The sequence below is a fragment of the Cottoperca gobio genome, chromosome 18 (assembly GCF_900634415.1).
Source record: "Cottoperca gobio chromosome 18, fCotGob3.1, whole genome shotgun sequence".
NCBI classification, from domain to species: Eukaryota; Metazoa; Chordata; class Actinopteri; order Perciformes; family Bovichtidae; genus Cottoperca; species Cottoperca gobio.
In genome coordinates, this window is record NC_041372.1 from 7,651,110 (window position 1) to 7,665,273 (window position 14,164).

Genomic DNA, 14,164 nt, shown 5'->3' on the forward strand with positions numbered 1-14,164 from the left:
GCTTTTGCTTCTATAGGTCAAAATAGCCCCATATCTCAAGAACCATCAAAAACTACTTTTGGTATAGTTACTGTCCAAAATGCGAAGTATTTCTAATTTGGGTTTGTAAAGAACAGTTGTCTGCAGGAATTTTGTTTAACTCTCACAGATGCTGAGGTACAGCAAGTTACATAAATTACGAGCGGAAAGGAAATATTTTTTACTTAAAAGCAATCGATTTTATCTGCACACTTTGTAATATACCAAATAATTTGGAGAATACAATGCAGTCATTGGCTCTTGAGGATTTGTTTAGCTGAACATGGCAACAACTGTGACATAAATACACGTAACTCATCTAACAGCTGTCTATGATGGAAACTATTGTATCATGAGTCTTGTGACGCACTTACAAAATCGTATATGGACTAGTCAGCTGACCCATATTCGGGTTTTATTTTGACACTGAACCGGAAACGCTTGTTTTCCTTAGTCTAACTTGACACTGAGTACGTGACGTATATAAAATAGGCTGGACCGGTCACGTCTCACTGTCTGTGTTCAGAGGAGAGTCGGAAGAAGAGTGGATAGGCTCTTGGGTGAAATTGAACTAGACATTCAGTAAAAACTAGACATAAACTGCCAGCAAGCATGGCCAAGCCGCTGACAGACCAGGACAGGAGGAAGCAAATATCGGTCAGAGGGCTGGCCGGAGTGGAAAACGTTACGGATCTGAAAACTAATTTTAACAGACACCTCCACTTCACCCTGGTGAAAGACCGAAATGTGGCCACCAAACGGGACTACTACTTTGCCCTGGCCAACACAGTCCGGGACTTCCTGGTGGGCCGTTGGATCCGGACGCAGCAACACTATTATGAGAAAGACCCCAAAGTAAGCAGCGGACTAATGCCGCAGTCCTGCACGTACACACAGCTGACCCGGGAGCAGTGGGAGGGGATGCTCTGTACTGCAGTATCACAACTAATGACCGTGCGCGCGTGTTTGTGTGTGCGCGTGCGCTCTTTGCTGCGTTGCTCTTTATATCCATTTATAGTCATATTCCGGCTGCTTTGTATCGATGTATAGTGTGCCGTAAAACATATTATGGGTGTGTGAGCAGAGTCTGTTGATTATTGTGCACACTGACATTTTCTCCTGTGTCTAAACTGTCTGTTACATAATGTTCTGCTCGTGCATCTGCAGCTGCCTCTGTAACCTTTATTTGATCTACTGTACGCTATTCAGAACGATGCACGGCATCAGTGCTTAAAATGTACAAAATACCAGCATTATCCTGCATTGGCACTGTTTGGAATGAGAAGACTCAACTGGTTGTTGAAATTTGTACAGTATTACGTAACGCCATCCATCCATCCATCCATCCCCATCACCACCACACACTGCGTATCACAAAATGGCTACACACTGTTTAAAAAGGCATACCCCTCCATAGACTACTTAGGTTTAACCTATCTCCAAAATACCCAGCACCCAGCTTCCTTGTGTTAATAGAGCAGGAGGCTGAATTGAGAATTTGAAGGACCATCTCTTCTATAATAACTTATGTAAGACTGCACTGTGCCCCACACAGTCTGCTGCACAGAGATCCGATGGAATGTCTGGTTTAAACTTCCCATTTCACACCACTTGAAATTTCTCTTTTCTGGTGGCTAATGTTCAGTAATCTTGCACTGCTGGACATCTGTTTGGTCCATTGTTACAAACTCAGTTTGTTCAGCCAGGCTTTGCTTCTAAAATGTCTAAAGATTCCACATATGGGGAAAACTTATTTAAAATGATGCACAAGACATCTAGCACATTTTCATTAAAAAAACATTAATTCTTGGGATTGAATATTTTGTTCAGCATGAACATCATAGCTTCAATGGCATTTGGAAACAACCTGATACAGAGACTTAAGAGGAAAAACACACATTTTACAGATAAGTCTAATGATATTCTGTATTTCTTTTGTCAACAAATCCCATTGAATACAAAAACAACAATGAACTGATCTACTAACAAGTGTTGTGTTTGTGTGTGTGTATCAAAGCCTGATGTATCTTATTCCTCTGTGCCATAATAGAGCTCTATTGTTGTATAAAACTACAAAAAAACACATCAATGAGCCAGACCGGTTGCACTGGGTGTTCCTTCATTACCATAAACACACACTGTAGTTTATTTTGACTCAATACCACAAACGCTGTCCTGCACCCACTTGAGCACCAAATGTGGATTAATCCGCCGCTGAAAATAGTTCCCAAAATATTTTTTTTATTACTGACTTTAGAAGGAGAATAATGAAACTATATATTTGTAAACTGTTTTACATCTTTAGTAGGAACCAATTGGCTAATAATGAAAATAGATTCATGCTGTATTATCATATAAGAGGTTAAACATCTCCGCCTGTACTGGTGGAAGTCATAGTTTCACAGCTAGAAGTAAGAGCTGACTTGGAAGTTGGACAAGTATTTTGCTCAGTGAATGTAAACTGTTTGACTCGTTGAGGTTTTAATGGATTCATACTCTATTAATGACATCGAAAGCTAAATAATCGCACCACAAAACAGACTGACATACCTCCTATTATACACAAAGCTTTCTGTTCTTCATGTGAAGTCAGTGTCACCTTTGGAAAAGGAGCACAGACCCTCCTTCTATTTAAACTGACCACGCCTTTGTCTCTTTGGCACATTTTCTTTTTTTTTTTCAATTCTATGTCCTTTACATGACCCCCATCATCAGTCAGCAGCAGGATCAGAAACATCACATGGCACAATGTCTGAGAGCCTGCCAAAATGTGTCACATGTCCTCGTACAGTTTGAAGCTTTGTCTCCTATTTAATTTGGTGGGCTATCATCAGTACGTCTGTGTTAACTTTCACACTCTCCCAGAGCTGTGAGGAGACATTATGCTGCGCTGCTTTAGGCTCGTGGTTCAATTCACTTCTCTGTGAAGTGCAAGAGATATTGTTGGAGGAGTTGCCAGTAATAGCCCTGCTCTTGTTGGCTCTGACAGCAGCTGTTGTTTTCTACCAGGGATAATGTTGCAGGGCCATCAGGGACAGCAAATGGGGCATGTGTGTTTTATTATTAGTATCCTCCTAAGAATTTGTTGTGACTTTTTGTGCAGTGTTTTGTAAATTTTGCAAATGGTTTTGCATGGAGATGTAATGATATAGATCATTGAAAGAATATGTAAAGCAGAGACGTATCTATAACTTTAGATTGGGTGACAATGTAATGAAGCCCAGCGTTCACAGGTTGTTTTTCTCTGTCTTCCTGCAGCGTGTCTACTACCTCTCCCTGGAGTTTTACATGGGCCGGACTTTGCAGAACACCATGGTTAACCTGGCCTTGGAGAACGCCTGCGATGAAGCCACATACCAGGTGAGGCAAAGGATCATGGGGTGAAAGAGCAGGACACCCAAATGAGGGACTTCGCCCAAACAAGTAGCCCTTTATTATGAGGGTCACTCTGTAGGAATTTGCACACATAGCTCCACATTACAATGATACAATGATACAATGATGGTGAACTGCATTGCTAAAAGTAATTGGACACCTTAACAAACTATATGTACACCCATTCCTACACAAGAGCATTAGTGAGGTCCTTCCCTGGCGTTGAGTGAGTCACAGTCAGTGTTCCATGTCATCTCAAAGGTGTTGGATGGGGTTGAGGTCAGGGCTCTGTGCAGAACAGTCGAGGTCTTCTACACCAAACTGGGCAAAGAGCATTTCTTTATGGAACTCACTCTGTGCACGGGAGCATTGTGTATGTCAATATGTTGAAACAGGAACGGGTCAAACCAACTAATGTCTGAAATATTGTATTCTGTAGCATTGATCCCTTAACTGGAGCTTAGAGACAACAACCAATGTATTCACAGGGATGTTCACATACTTTTAGCTATACAGTGTAGCTACTTTAAATTGCAGAACATTCCAGGAAAAAATAAACCTGTTTAATAAAATTGACTAGTTATAGTCAGTTATAGACTAGTTATATAAAGTATAACACAGCTGAATTTTGTCAGGGACTAAGGGATGGTTCCATTGAATTTTTCTTTACTTTCTGTACATTTTCAAAAACCACATTGAACAGGAAACTATATGTACAAGATCAAAAAAAAGTTTTTACGAAGGCACGTACTGGATGCATAAAGGATGGATGGCCTAATGTCCACTTCAGATGTGGAAGAACAATGCACGTAATTACAGCTTGGTCCTGGAGGTAACTACATTATTCACACCAGTACGACATTTCTATGAATGTGTTGATGTGTCTTTCAGCTGGGTCTGGACATGGAGGAGCTGCAGGACATCGAGGAAGATGCTGGTCTAGGCAACGGTGGGCTGGGTCGTCTGGCTGGTGAGTTCTTACTTCCTCCCGATTGGCTGCTGACAGACAGTGATGTTTAGTGCAGTGAACAGCCTTGTCTAAAGCAGCACCTTTTTGTTTCCTCAGCTTGTTTCCTGGACTCCATGGCCTCTCTGGGTCTGGCTGCTTACGGATATGGCATCCGCTACGAGTTCGGCATCTTCAATCAGAAAATTGTTGACGGCTGGCAGGTAGGTTCACCTGATGGTGTTTATGTATTTGGCTCTGTATGATCAAATCTACGCTGCTTTAGATTGTGATTTAATGAAAACAAGCTACTTTAACCGTCACTAATTAAAAAAGGCTAACTCTGCTGAGTGCAATAATGCTCCCGATGAACTGTTCATGAGTTTGGTCATGGAACGTGAATCCGTTTAAAAGCTATGCACACCCACACACTTCACCCGCATGCCAAACTGTGGCCGCTAAGGGGTGGGGAAATGTTTGTGGATCAACCAACAGAGTCCCCTATAGAGCTGCTGGGCGCAGCTAAAAACAGCAAAAAGACCTTATGTAAAACAAGAGCAAATTTGCAATAGCTGCGACCATGTACCCACATGCATCCACGTGGTATATGGGCAAGGCTTACCAACTTTGTTGAGACCAATGATGTCTCCAACAAGTCATCAAAAAAACAACAAAATTAGTTATTAAATTGGGAGGGGCTAAAGTACAGGGGGCGGGGCTAATCGTCACAAAAGAAATGTTGAGTGCAATGATGCCTCCTCCAAGACAAACGACAAACGATTACATGGCTGGCCTTTGGCCAATTGGCATTGAACACCTTCACACCCACACTTAGACCTCCATGCCAAATGTCAGCCTCCTAGAGCGAAAAAACGTGGCCTGCCAAAGTGTGGGAACCTTTTTGTCGGTGGGACAGAGAATGTGGATTCCATCCTCCTGTGCCAGAGCAAGAAATGTGCCATCAAAAGAATTGCCACCAAATGTCTTCAAGCATGGATGAGATGGACAAAGCTCTTTGGACATCTGTAGTGGACAAAGTAACAGCTCTTAAACTGGCACATTTCTTAGAATGATGATAACTGCAACTGCACCCACAGCTTTAATGTTGGCTGAAACAGATACAATATGTATGCCACTACTGATTGGTTAGGGCACATTAAAATCAGCTTACATGAAAAAGATATGGAAATTCAGTCTGATTATCACCCTAAAGACCGAAACATAGTTAATAAAGTAAACAAAAGTTTACTGGAGTCTTGTTCTTGGACCCTAAGAAATAGTTCCATACCATATCAATGACAGCCTATTATGTTCTGTTTGTACTATAGAACAACAAATAACTACCACAGCGTCCTGTTTCCACAGGTGGAAGAAGCTGACGACTGGCTGCGTTATGGTAACCCCTGGGAGAAGGCTCGCCCTGAGTACATGCGCCCAGTCCATTACTACGGAAGAGTGGAACACACAGATGAAGGAGTGAAGTGGGTCGACACACAGGTTAGTAGGAACAGACGTCAGAACTGACCTTATTGTGAAAAAGAGTCAGTCAATGCTAATCAACTCTCATATAGTGGATATAATGCTGTCTGATTACATAATTACTATACTTTGGCCAGATAATTAGTATTAATGATGACAAATGATAATTATTTTGCATAATTATCAGAAGTTACCAGAAGTTTATATTGAAGTCTGACACATACTGTTTTTTTGAGGCCGACATCCATATTTAAAAAAACTATTTATCAATTTTTTAACATTCATAAAAACAATAATTTTCTCACAGATGACACTTCATTAAAGGCACAATGAGTAGTATTTTCCTATAGATTAATAAAAAACAAAAATCAATCATCCTTTATGAACCACAGGAAGTATGTGACTGACTGTCAACGTCTATAAAAACATAGCTACCAGGTGCCGGAACGTTAGCACGCTACGAAAATGGTGGAACCAGCGCCGACGAATCCTGTCCATTGTGCCTTTAACACAATAAATAGAGAATAATAGAACAATAACCAGTGTGTTTAATATACATTTTCTATGTTTGATTCAGGTGGTTCTGGCTCTTCCCTATGACACCCCAGTCCCCGGGTACAGAAACAACATCGTCAACACCATGAGACTGTGGTCTGCTAAGGCGCCCTGTGACTTTAACCTCAAAGACTGTGAGTATTGTCATCTGTACTGTCAAATAATCATCATTTACATACAGTAAATAAATCAACAGCCACTAAATACCAATCTAAATGATGTCCCACAGTTAACGTTGGTGGATACATTCAAGCCGTGCTGGACAGAAATCTGGCCGAGAACATCTCTAGGGTTCTCTACCCCAACGACAATGTGAGTGGATTTAAACCAATGTGCAGCGATTTCTAGTAGCATCGGGTATTCAAAAAGATGAGCTGTAACAGTTTTCCATATTGTCTTTTGTTCCTCAGTTCTTCGAGGGGAAGGAGCTGCGTCTGAAGCAGGAGTACTTTGTCGTAGCAGCAACTCTTCAAGACATCATCCGCCGATTCAAAGCCTCCAAGTTCGGCTCCACGGAGTTTGTGCGACTGGACCTTTCTACGCTGCCAGAAAAGGTGAGAGATCCATCATACCATTATATAATTTCAAAGATGATGACATCAGTTCTTCACACATAACTAAATACATTCCCAGATTAGTAACTATGGTTAACTGGTTTTTCATATTCATTTCTATTCATATTATTTGCAGCATTGCAACTCTGCTGAAGGTCTGCGAGTTCCCTCTTTAAAGCTCGCACTATACTGTTTTCTTTATCTCTGTCTGTCTGTTGTCTGCAGGTGGCCATCCAGCTGAATGACACCCATCCTGCCCTGGCCATTCCTGAGCTGATGAGGACCCTAGTGGACATTGAGAAACTGTCTTGGGGGAAGGTATATAATTTCCGCAGTGTTGTAACATACAGGCTCAAATACGCTTCAAACTAAGAGACAATGACCGCTTTTGAACTTGGGCCTACCCTGCAGAAAACTGTAACTACTGCAGTTTGACTGAATTGTCCTGTGTTCACTTGTGTCGCAATTCTGTCTCTCTGCATCCTTCAACATTGCACTAACAATGACACAGCAGCACATTGACCGCAGCAGACTGATACATCCGTCAAAACTGAAGTCATACACTGTGACAGAATGTAAGCAAATAAACGTGCTAATATAGAATCATCTTTTCCAAAAAACTATTGAAAAACAAAAGAGATAACACTGTAATTTTCTACACATTAAACTGTATTTACTGTAGTTGTTAAAGAGGTAATGTACATATGTAAAAGTTATGGCCACAGTTTCAGTTGTATGTGTGATAATGTCAGATTTCTCTTGCCCTGTTGTCTCTGTGTCCAGGCCTGGGACATCGTGGTTCGTACCTGTGCCTACACCAACCACACCGTCCTGCCTGAAGCCCTGGAGCGCTGGCCCGTCGACCTCTTCCATAACCTGCTGCCTCGTCACCTGGAGATCATCTACGAGATCAACAGTAGGCACCTGGAGGTACGAGGGGAGCTGAAAATAGATTTATGTATTCATGCATTTCGATGAAACCCTTATCGATACAAACTTAATGGAGCGATCTGAGATTTAGAGAAATGATTTTGTTTGGCATCCTACCCGTATTAAGATCTAAGAATGTAATATCTGTGCACCATGTATAGGAGTTCTGCACTTCTCCAAGTACTAGTACTGCAAAGTTTGAGACTCCAACCTGTACTGAGACCGGAAGTTATTATTTTTGCTTTATTTCAACCATTATTGACTGTAAGCCTGCAGTGTTTATCACACACATGGACACATTTGCAGTCAAATGACATAATAAACTGAAAGGGGACATGACCGGTTCATGACCCTTCATGTGACATAGGAAGGGGAGTCAAATCTGAATAGCTTGTTGAATCCCCTGTTCTCTGATCCAGGCAAGCCCATAACAAATTAACTGGGTTGTCTCATTTCACACGGCCTAGCTCATCTAGACACACTAAGTTTCTCTTTCCTTCACCCCTCCAGCGTATCGCCAAGCTTTACCCTGGAGATCTGGACCGGATGCGCCGAATGTCCCTGATTGAGGAAGGGGACGTCAAGAAAATCAACATGGCTCACCTGTGCATTGTAGGATCTCATGCTGTCAACGGAGTGGCCCGCATCCACTCTGAGATCATCAAAGACACCGTGTAGGGAAACCAGTTCAACCTCTCTTCTCTGGCCTGTATGTGCTTGTATGACATTACTGTAAAGAAGCCTCCGGCCATATTTGTATTTGACATGACTCAGCTTTTCAAGAACGAAGAAATCCAACTTAGTTGTCGTGGGCCTAAAGGTTGAAAGAAAATGGTGACATTAAGACCACTTGAATTAAATATATATACATTAGTTTCTAATTGTTGCTCTTCTGCTCCTCAGGTTCAAGGATTTCTACGAGTCAGACCCTGAGAAGTTTCAGAACAAGACTAACGGCATCACACCCAGGCGCTGGCTGGTCATGTGCAACCCTGGCCTGGCTGAGGTCATCGCAGAGGTGAGGTTTTGTTTTTCTTCTTCATACAGACAAGTGAGAGGAGCTATTTTAGACATCCAGGTTCCTGGAAGTAAGACATTAGCTGACTGACAGATTGAAATTGTTTACACTGCAGTTCCACTTCTCAGTTCATGATATAAATCTGCAAAATGATATGGGTCTCATGAGGTAATCATGTTATTTAGAGGATTGGCGAGGACTACATCCGTGACCTTGACCAGCTGAAGAAGCTTCTGGACTTTGTGGACGATGACACCTTCATTCGGGATATTGCCAAAGTCAAACAAGTGAGAGCTTAAACGTGCCTAAAGAAGGGTTTGTTTTGTTGTTGTGGTCTTTTTCTGTTTAGTTTCTAATCACTTTCCTCGCATGACCTCAACTTTTAGGAGAACAAGATGAAGTTTGCTGCCCAGCTTGAAGAGCAGTACAAGGTGAAGATCAACCCCGACTCCATGTTTGATGTCCAGGTGAAGAGGATCCACGAGTACAAAAGACAGCTGCTCAACTGTCTGCACATCATCACGCTGTACAACCGTGGGTGCTTTTTCTTTTACTGGCAGCTTTTTTAGAAAATATTAATGTATAAATATATATGAATTCAGAGTTTTTGTTTTTAATCAGGAATCAAGAAGCAACCCAACAAGTCATGGACCGCCAGGACCATCATGATTGGAGGAAAGGTGAGGGAGAAGGCGACATTTGTTTTTCTATGTTGACACCACGGATGGATAACTGGCCCACAGTGTGTCAGGGCCCCCTGACCTTCACCGACAAAATGTCACCTTTTTAAAGAGACGCGTCCCAACAAGCAACACACTTAAAATGACCACAAAGAAACATAAAAAGACTACAAAGAGACCAAAACAGCTGCAAAGAGATTATTTAGTCTTTAAGACTGAAACGGGCGCATTAAGTTGTAGTGCATATTTCTTTCCATATTGCAAGTTATTGTACCAATTTTGCATCAATAATAATTTTACAATGTGAACATTTCAAACATCCTCTTAAAATGAGTTTGCTTTGTGATTCCGGTCATAAATGTAATCTTCTGTGGACGGATTAGTTTAGATAGGTGTTTGAATTCAAATTTTAAGTTTAACCTCCAACCTGCCAAATGCGTTTGGTCGGAAACTGCCATTAGCTCTTATTTTATACAGATGAGAGTTTATCCTAATTAAAATAATTTAAAAAAAAAGTAATTCCACACAGATGGCAGATCATTTCTCCTCCCACATCCAGAAAACAAATGATAAAAACCAGCTGTACTCCAGCCTGGTTTTAATTGATTGTTTCTGAAGATGACATCCTCTGTTTGCAGGCGGCTCCAGGTTATCACACTGCTAAGATGATCATCAAGCTGATCACTTCAATTGGAGACATTGTCAATAATGACTCTGTGGTGGGAGATCGCCTCAAAGTTATCTACCTGGAGAACTATCGGGTCACTCTGGCAGAAAAAGGTAACGGATGCTGTTCATTTTATAACCTTATTCACAAATGACCCCGTTTTGTAACGTATTAATGGCTTAGAGTTTGTAAGCCAAGGCCCTGTATGTATGTATGTATGTATGTATGTATGTATGTATGTATGTATGTATGTATGTATGTATGTATGTATGTATGTAGTAAATAAATTCTGAAACTCCTGTCTGCAGTCATCCCAGCATCTGACCTGTCGGAGCAGATCTCCACAGCAGGCACTGAGGCCTCTGGCACCGGGAACATGAAGTTCATGCTGAATGGAGCCCTCACCATTGGCACCATGGACGGAGCCAACGTGGAAATGGCCGAGGAAGCTGGAGAGGAAAACTTCTTCATCTTCGGCATGAGGGTGCCCGATGTGAAGGCTATGGACGAGAAGGGGTGAGCCCGGAAACATTATGATAAAGAAATGATTAAAGCTGCATTTAGCAAGATTCGTTGTTACTTAACTCATGTGTGTTAAATGTATTTTGTCCTCAGCTATGACGCTGCGTCTTACTACAACCGTCTCCCTGAGCTGAAGCAGGCAATGGACCAGATATCTGGAGGCTTCTTCAGCCCCAGCCAGCCCGACCTCTTCAAAGACATCGTCAACATGCTGATGAACCACGACAGGTTAGAGCCCACTGCTGACACTGATGAATCAGCACTTTGTCTATGCTGACACATAGCCTACCTTTTTATGCCCACAGTCATGCAGTGTCATCAATGTATGACTGTCATCCAGTGTGAAGTGAAAGGAGCTACTGCAAATGAGACTCTGTAAAGCTAGTCTTTATCATCTTCATCACCTGAAGTCAAACTGGTGGCACAGAGTCCATATAAAGCGGATGTAAAACTGTTTTGTTTGGATCTTATTAAAGGGATAGTTTGGATGTTTTTGAAGTGGGTTGTACGAGGTACTTAGATCCAAACTATTCCTTTTTAATGTCTCAAAATAATCTTGTATTGAGTTATAGTAGAATGCTTCATCGCATCCATCCATGTCTTTATGTCTGCGCTGCAGGTTCAAGGTGTTTGCAGACTATGAAGACTACATGACATGTCAAGAGAAAGTCAGCAAGCTGTACAAGGTAAAATCCCAATCTATTTGTCAAGCAGTATAATACAACACGATGAGTTTTTGTGGTCATAACTGCATACAATGTCTGAGATTCAGTTGAATTGCTGCTTTACTTCCATATTATATATTAGAAATATAGAATGCTATAACGCAGTCTATTGTACTTATATATGATTTTAGATTCTATGTGACAATGTACCACTGTTTATTACACTACTATACTATATGGTACTGCACTATACTGTATGATATGGTACTATAACATAACGTACTATACTGTATTGCAGTGTTTCTCAACCTGGGGATCGGGACCCCCAAGAGGGTCGCAAGATAATTTCTAGGGGTCGCCAGATGGTTGAGGAGAGAAAAATAAAATAACATATTAAAACTAAAATACTAAAACTAGGGAAGGGCTTTTACATTACCTTACATCGCCTGCACCAGTGATATTATTTTCCTTAGAATAGATCTTTTATGAGTGTATTTGTGAGAGTTAAAGTGTGCTGCATATGAGTTTCTGACGGAGGATTTCCAGTCAATTCCCGTGGATTATTCTGGGGGGACTGGAACAAGTTAAGAACCACTGCTGTATTGTTCTGTAGCCTTGGTTTATTCAAATATTCAAAGTTACACGATATGAGCTATATACTATATTTTACTATCCTGCACTACTGTTTCTCAGGTATTTAATAAGTTGCATCTCATTTCACTATCCCCTCGTCATCCTTCTCTCTCTCTCTCTCTCTCTCTCTCTCTCTCTCTCTCTCTCTCTCTCTCTCTCTCTCTCTCTCTCTCTCTCTGTCTCTGTCTCTGTGTGTGTGTTAACAGGACCCTAAAGAGTGGACCAAGATGGTGATCCATAACATCGCCGGCTGTGGTAAATTCTCCAGTGACCGCACCATTTCCCAGTATGCCAGGGAGATCTGGGGCATGGAGCCCAGTTTGGAGAAGATCCCCGCACCCGACGACCCTCGCTAAACCACATCTGCCTCCTCCACCTTACTGTAGCTCACCAATGCGGTCCAACCACTGGAGAAAACCCCTGTAGCTTTTTCACTGTGTACTACGGCATTATTTCTTTACATTATTGAACCCCATATACAACCGCTATTACTTCCAAGTGATCTTGCAGTAACATGTTTCCAAGTGGGCTTCTTCAGAATCTGTATTCTGTATTTTCCCTCTGTGTACCAGCAATGCATATTCTCACTGTTGGGTAAAAAAAAACCTTGCATCTCCACATCCGCCTTTCAGCAGTTAGGAAACAGCGTAGGTGTCACCTTGGGGTCATGGGATTCTTCAGTTGGAGTGAAAACATTAAAGATATACTTCCTTATATAGTGCCCAATAATACTCCTATTTCTCCACTGATGTTTGAATATTCTAGGTCAAAACACCAACCAAGACCTGAGTGACAAAGACAGGGATTATATCTTTAACCAAACCTCTAAACTGCATTTTCACACAACAGTGATTTGAACCTCAATTTAACTACATTCCCCTTCTACCTTTGAGCCGATATGGCTACCAAAACCCAGCAAAGATGCCAATAAACCTCAGCACTGTTAAGCTTCCAAACCAACCCATGTCTTCCATGACAGAGAGAAGGGACACTCCATAGTTAATGTGCACCACAGCCTCATTGCAGCACTGTGACTGGATGGTGTTGGAAGGGAGCCTAGTTTCCAGATTTCCCCATAGATTAACATTAATATTAATGTTTCGTATTAAAAGACTCGCTCAGTGTTTCATTGCTCAATATATCTGTTTGTGTGTGTATTCTCAGTTATGCAGATGTGTTGACCCATCAGTTCACTTGTGATCTCCTCAGCATGTTTGTGTCTGTCTCTTCCTAAAAGTGACCTGTTTTAGAACATAACAAAGCCTTCTCTGCCTAAAACCTAAGTGACTGAATTAATCTTTGGAAGATGTGTGTAATCTGTAATGTAGTTTTGTGTGAGTGTGTGTGTGTGTATACACCATAAGTGACACTGTGGATATCAGCTCGATTGATGTACTGTAACAGCATATTGTCCTGCTTCAGCTCCTGCATATGACTGACTGTAGTCGTGCTGCCTCTAGAGGCTGCAGAAGGAACTGCCCCCAACGCTGAACCTAACATTTCACTCTAGTGCTTTTCTTTTCCTTTTTTCTTGTCAATAAATGACAAAACTGCTCCGATGTTTTTAGTCCACATTTTCACCTCTGTAGTGACATAGAACCAAAATTTAGGATAAGACTAGGGGTTTTCTTCCATCTGTGAAGCAGTTGGGGGGGTAAAAAACACACCAAATCCTGGCACAGGATTAGATCAGACTATGAAAATGGATTTCTAGATTTATTTTCCTCTCTTACTAGTCTCTCAGGGCTTCTGTAGTTTGTTGAACATTCCAATAAAAAGGGATCTGAGTAGATTTTGGCCACTAGGATCTATTTTCATACTGTGCCTGCGCTGTGGTTTTGGATGATAAATTAACCAGAAAAAGAAACCTGAGAGCAGTGAACAAACACATAGCCTATATAAACTGTACAGTTTAAGGAGGTATATGTGTACTGTACCAGCAGAGGTTGATATAGCCCCTAGATTGTTTTTTATAATGAAAATTGTAATACTTCTTACTATTGTAATAGTTCATTTTGCAATCATAACCTCAGATCCAAAGGCACTGACACACCAAGTCGACATAAATGTACTAGTGGCGACAGAGCCGCCCGCTGTCGTCTTTGTCTTGGCCAAAGAGTTG

General features: G+C 41.5%; 1 protein-coding gene across 1 annotated transcript; it reads left to right on the plus strand.

Moving 5' to 3' along the window:
- The first annotated feature begins 630 nt into the window (after positions 1–630).
- On the plus strand, positions 631–13,601 carry pygmb (phosphorylase, glycogen, muscle b). Its single transcript, XM_029454567.1, has 20 exons — positions 631–873; positions 3,277–3,378; positions 4,285–4,363; positions 4,460–4,563; positions 5,705–5,836; positions 6,396–6,507; positions 6,603–6,685; positions 6,784–6,927; positions 7,153–7,245; positions 7,711–7,857; positions 8,368–8,531; positions 8,761–8,875; positions 9,061–9,162; positions 9,262–9,409; positions 9,497–9,555; positions 10,194–10,335; positions 10,531–10,738; positions 10,838–10,972; positions 11,364–11,430; positions 12,249–13,601. The coding sequence occupies exons 1-20, from the start codon at positions 631–633 to the stop codon at positions 12,396–12,398; spliced, it is 2,529 nt and encodes an 842-aa protein (XP_029310427.1). The 3' UTR covers positions 12,399–13,601.
- Positions 13,602–14,164: the final 563 nt, after the last annotated feature.